Source organism: Mastomys coucha, unplaced genomic scaffold, assembly GCF_008632895.1.
Source record: "Mastomys coucha isolate ucsf_1 unplaced genomic scaffold, UCSF_Mcou_1 pScaffold14, whole genome shotgun sequence".
In the NCBI taxonomy this organism is placed as follows: Eukaryota; Metazoa; Chordata; class Mammalia; order Rodentia; family Muridae; genus Mastomys; species Mastomys coucha.
Genome location: NW_022196896.1, coordinates 27,065,918 through 27,071,917, shown reverse-complemented (window position 1 = coordinate 27,071,917; position 6,000 = coordinate 27,065,918). Strand labels below are relative to the sequence as shown.

General features: G+C 39.9%; 1 protein-coding gene across 19 annotated transcripts in view; it reads right to left on the bottom strand.

Annotated features, from left to right (window-relative positions):
- Asph (aspartate beta-hydroxylase) overlaps positions 1-6,000 on the bottom strand; it is a 215,326-nt gene that overhangs the window by 137,109 nt on the left and 72,217 nt on the right. For 13 of the 19 annotated variants that reach the window (XM_031366641.1, XM_031366642.1, XM_031366644.1 and 10 more), the window contains 4 exons: positions 5,008-5,121; positions 2,954-2,986; positions 2,006-2,062; positions 405-452 (listed from right to left, as the gene is read on the bottom strand). In XM_031366641.1, coding sequence (XP_031222501.1) covers positions 405-452; positions 2,006-2,062; positions 2,954-2,986; positions 5,008-5,121 — 252 coding nt within the window. The remainder of the gene's footprint in view (positions 1-404; positions 453-2,005; positions 2,063-2,953; positions 2,987-5,007; positions 5,122-6,000) is intronic. The other 6 variants (XM_031366646.1, XM_031366650.1, XM_031366656.1 and 3 more) reach the window with 1 other exon arrangement.

The window sequence follows — 6,000 nt, the reverse complement described above, 5'->3', positions numbered from 1 at the left end:
TTCATATTAAGATATTAAGAAAAAGTAATTGTTACTTCCTGTTGTTTTTGTTGTAAGAGGTAGAATCAAGTTTGTGTGTATTTGTTGAAAGATTACTTTCTTGCTTCTTCTAGGGTGTAGTTTTGCTACTTATGTTGGTGTTTTCCATCTATTATCCTTTGTAGGGCTGGATTTGTAGAAAGATATTGTGTAAAATTTCGTTTTGTCATGGAATATCTTGTTTTCTCCATCTATGGTAACTGAGTGCTTTGCTGGGTATAGTAGCCTGGGCTGGCATTTCTTTTAATAAACAAAAAATCATAATAAAATTGCATCTATTCTTTGAAAGAAAAAGCCACCAAATAAAGACAATGACCAGAAGAGCGCCCATGATTTAGCAGTGACTAACAATGCTCATTTAATACCTGCATGGGGCTGCAGCACATCAGCATCTGTCACGGCTTCACTGTGATCTACAAAGAAAAAAAAGGGAGTTGGTAAATAGCAAAGAGCATGTGCATCACAGACACCACTCTAAAAGAGTCATGAATGAATTCTAAGAGAGACACTGCGGTGGTTCGTTATGAAATGCCCACAAAGACTCCTGTGTTCAAAGCTCTGGCCCAGGTCCATAGCACTATTGACTCTCAATTAAATTGGATCATAAAGTGTTAACTCCATCAACCGATTAACCCATCATTGCATTCAGGATGCATGCTGTTAGGTGTGGGTCATGCTATCACTGTGGGGTAAGTCTCTGAATACACATTGTTCTCCCCTCCCAAGCTTGTTGCTTCCTGGCTACCGTGATGTGAGTAGCCTCACTCTACAGTGTGCCCCTGACGCATAATATGCTGCTCTGCCTCAGGTTCAAAGCAATAGCACTAGCAAACCCAAAAATGAGATATATGGTTCTGGGCTACGAAGTAGTGTCATGCTAGAATGTTTGCCTAATATTTAGGTATCCCTTGGTTCAAACCCCAGCATCACCACCAAAAATAACAACAACAACAATAATAAAAATCTTAATCTGTGAGCTAAGAGAAGTCTCCCCTCTTCAGTTGGATCCTGCTACCCCACTCCAGGATACATACCTTAGGGAGCCTAAGTCTGTACCCAATAGAGACACCCACACACTTACATTGCTGTTACCCTCTCTACAATAGCTAAGTCATGCAATCAGCCTGCGTACCCTCCAACAAAGGATTAGGTATCAACAATGTGGCATAAATAAAAACTGATGTCATCTTCCTTAGCCACAAAGAACAAAACTACATCATTTGAAGTCGATGGAATGAAGTGAAGATCATCAAATGACATAAGCTAGAACCAGAAAGGAGACACAATCTTCTCATATGGAAACTGTATTTTAAAAGGGAGGAAGGGGAGGAGAAGGCGAGGGAAAGAAAGGAAAAGAAAAAAGACAGAACATAAAAGCAGAAGGAGACTATTTGGGAAAAAGAAAGGAAGCATAGATGGTGGGGAAGCTGGAGAAAGGTAGATGGTAGGGTGTGTGTAAATACAAAATGCACTCTGTACAAATGTATGAAAGCACCACAAAGAAAGCTACCATGCTGCAAAACTGAACAACCTTTCATCCTTTAAAAGTTACCCCTCTGTTAGCTTTGCACAGCCAGAAAAACTAAAATACATAATACCATTCTCTTTTTTAAAAAAAGTGTACCCACACTGGAAAAGGTCCCACAAGCTGCTGCCCAGCTGCCAAGATGGTAAAGAGCAGGGAAAAGGCTTGGACCTTCCCAACTGTATGACACACTCTGTTTCTAGTGCTCCTTATGACAAACAAATAATGCCAGCCGTGGTTTAAGAAACACGTCCTTTTCTCATTTACCTTGTCATGTTAAATGATATGCTTAAGACTCTGTGGTCTAGGGAATATAAGCAACTGTAGGAACCATGAAGCGACCTCTGTGGGAATCATAGTAAACCATTTACCCTGACTTGAGTCTTCTTCAGTCACAACCTCCAACAGAAATATACATTGATAATTTCATTATTTCCATACCTGAGTTTTCCTGCTCATTCATCATCTCGTCCACATCGTTTGGATGGTTCTGCGATGCTATAAAATAGGAAAGGGGACATTTAAAATGTCTCAAATAAGCTTATATATCATACCTAAAATCTACCATGTTATGCATGGGTGCATGCATAAACTGTACTTCATGCCAAATGGAAAGATAAAGCAGCTTCCAGCATAGCTGCATTTATAATCTAGGCACACAGGAACAAAGCCATGCTCTTACGTGGCACGGACAAATTCAGCTAGTCAGCAACTCAAAACACACAAGGGCAGAGCACCTAAGGACAGTGCAGCTCAGCCCTGCACTGGCCACTGCCAAGCTTTCTGGGGTTTATGCCGTACAGCAGAACATGGTAAGGAGCTTCGCTGGCTTCATAATTTAAGGCTATAAAGCATGAATGTGCACTGCTTTGTTTTTGCTTATTTTTCTTTCTCTTTCTTTTGTTTTGTTTGAGACAGGTCTTAGTTTATAGCCCATGCTGGCTTCAAACTCATGGCAATTCTCTGGCCTCAGCCTGCCAGTTGCTGGGGGGCGCTGGGGTTATAAGTATGGGGTACAGTGACCAGCTTGTTTTTCTTGTTCTTGTTGTTGGTGGTGGTGGTGTCGTCATTGGTATTGGTGGTAGTAGTGGTGTGTGTGTGTTTTGACAAGGTCTCACTACATAATCCAGGGGAGTTTTGAACTACATATCTGAAATTAAAGGTATATACCATCAAAACCCAATACATTTCCCTTGCATATTTTGACAGAGTAATTCTACTACTTGGGATTTATATTCAGGAAATGAATATATGCAAAACACAAACAATATTATTAGCTATATGTCATATGATACATTAAGTATTTTTTAAAAATTAATAAATAGTATTTTATCTCATGATGCTGGTAGAAGATTCACTCTGTTTAATAAAAATTAATAAAAACCTTACCTGTCTCTTCTATATGGTAACTATCTTCAATTTCTGAAAAATAAAAAAAAAAAGGATTGGGTTGATATTACTACTCTCATATATAGTATATGGGTAGGTAATATGTCTACATGTATATGTTGAATGATAATTCAGGTTAAGTCCAATGCTTTTCATTGATTTTAATATGAAATTTTTAAAGTAAAGATGGAAATACCAATAAGTATCATTTTATTGCTATACTTCACACCACAAGATTCTCTTACTATATCCACTCAACAATACTATAGTGTTGACACACCAAAATCTCTCCGGCAAAGGGAGAAGGCAATTCATGCAGGGACAAGGGCTGAACCCAGAAGAGGTGCCAAAAGCCAAGCCTGTGAGGCACTCTATTCTCTAGCTCAGTCCCATCACTCTCTAAAATGAAAACTGCATGTCTACACATGAAAACATAAACAAGAATGGGGGGCACCTTCGCAGAGAGAAAAGAAGGGTATCTTTTTGTTTTTTGTTTTTAATTGGCTGCTGGTTGGTTTTGTTACTTTGTTTTCAGACAAGCTCTCACTAGGTGGCTACCGCTGCTGCGGAACTCTCTACAGAGACCAGGATGGCTTAGAACTCATAGAGAGCCTCCTGTCTCTGCCTCCTGAGTGCTGGGACTAAAAGCATGTGCCAAACACCTGCATGGAGAATGCCCAGGTCACTGAGCTCACATATGCAGACAATAAGAATGCCACCGTTCGATCTCACTACTGTGCCCTTTGGGTACTTAGTTAACCTCTGACAATTTCGTGCATGTACATCATGTGTTCTGATCACGTCCACCCTCGGTCGCCTTTCTCCATTCCCTGAACTCCCTCTGGACCTCTCCCTTCCAACACGTCTATTCCATACCTTCCTCACTGTTTTTCATGATTTAACCTTTGTATGTTTTATTTAACAGATATAGAAGGTCAGAATATTTTAATCTCCAAAGACTTTTAATGATAAAACTTTTTGGTCCATATTTAATCTGTTTTATCAAAGATTATATGAGAAAATAAGTTTTTTTTTTCAACTTACTTCCTAGAAGTATTTCTTCCTGCCCAGAGCTGACCCTCCTAACCTTATTGATACTAAACCCTCCCTGCTTCATGTGGATTACGATTTGCTGGATACACAGCACCTCAGTAAAAGTTTTGAGGCACTGTAAACCATGCTGAGTCATCTTAGCCAAAGGCAGAGGGATAAGCATGACATGTGAAAACAGAGACATTGATGCTTGGGCATCTTTACTCAGAAATCAGAAATATGTTTGTATAGAAATGATAGGTTTGAAGGTATACTACACGCATTCCTGATAGTTGAGTGGACACTACCACCCATCAATGCTCTCAATTTTCTATGAAAAATGCCTCTCCTGCTCTAAGCTGACTTGAATAATAGCTTCTAGAAACTCTCACATATAAATCAGGAGCTGTCTGCTACTAGAGAAATTTCCCAGCATATTATGTCAGACGTTGACAGGCTTTGCTGTTCTGTGACTTACAGTTTTTACAACTATTTATTAGCTGGCTTTGTGAATAGAGTTCCATAGAACCACAGCCATGTTTATACTCAACTAATGACAGTTGATGGCTCTCTTTGCATTGCAATAGTAGCTGAGAGTTCTAGAAGCTAGTGCGTTCTCCTCTAGATGAAAACACTTGATCCCTAACTACTTAAAAAGACTGTCTGGGGACATGCTATGGACGCTACAGACTGCGCTCTGTGCAGTAGGGCACATGGTGCTGCTGGAACAAAAGCCAGGGACAGAGTGTAACTTCATCATGACTCGAACTTCATAGAACACATGGCACCGAGGTGAGGCAATACAGGACAAAAGTCTGCACTTACTATTATCAGAAACCCACTTATTAATAAAACAAATCAGGTATCAGCTTGCTTTAGAGAACTTTACTCATTTTGAAGCATTCAGCTTCATCGTCAAAATATTTAGATAAAATTAAATATTGCTTTAGAAGGAATTTTAGTAAATTTTTTAATAATTACACTACAAACTATCAACTAGTCTAAAACAAAACGTGTTTTACCTTCATGAACTGCCCCAGGTTCCGGGGCCTCAAATCTGTCATCACTGTCAGTCACTGTGAGGAAGTCTTCAACCTCCGGCTGTGGTTCTCCTGCTGGCCCATCTGCTTCAAGGTCTTCAGCAAGGAGAAATACAGTGACCAAGGGGAACAGTAGGGACCCACAGCAGCAGCCTACCTAGACTGACTCATCTGCAGCCACCCATGAGCCTCTGCCACTATCCCCTCTAAAGCTATTTTCTCACTACGGCCAGAGCCAGTCTGTCTGAAAGTCACTTCTTATTACAATATGAAGTTCTGGAGGAGAGGCACCTGGCCATGGTACTCGTCCTCAACACTAAGCAGGCAGGACTCTAACTAGCCAATGGAGATGCTCCTAAATATGATGAACAAATAAATTAATTTACAATTATTAATACACACGTCTCCTTTATAATACCGGAGTCATTAAAAAAAAGGTTATATGGAGACCTTTTATTGAGAACTGTCAAATTCCATGTAGCAATTACAAATGCTTTAATGTGGAGAGCAACTAGCTGTGTTCTCAGTCACTACACCTCACACTGTGCATCCAAACCGACCTAGTCTTAGCGTTTTACTTAGCAGAGATGTAAAGTTAATTGCTAATTTTTTTTAAAGTTATACTGAGTGGATCTGTTATTTCCATTTCAATATAGTTTGGACTATGATCTTGCCCTAAGATCACCCCACAATGACACAGCTTCTGGCAGATTTAATTTTGTGAACAGCGCTTTAGTTGAAGGACCTGAGTGAGCTGGACTAGGCTGTATTTTGGGAGTCCGGAGTCTCAGGAGGCAGCAGGATTTAGGCTCTTTATGCCAGCTGTTTTGAGTGGAAACAATTATCTACTCCATGGTTGTGATTTCCTTCCATGAAAATTTCCAATTATCTATTCATAGCATTGGTAAGAGGATGAAAATAGTTAGAAATATGCCAGGCCCATCTAGCTGTGTTATCTAGCTGTGGTCATTACTA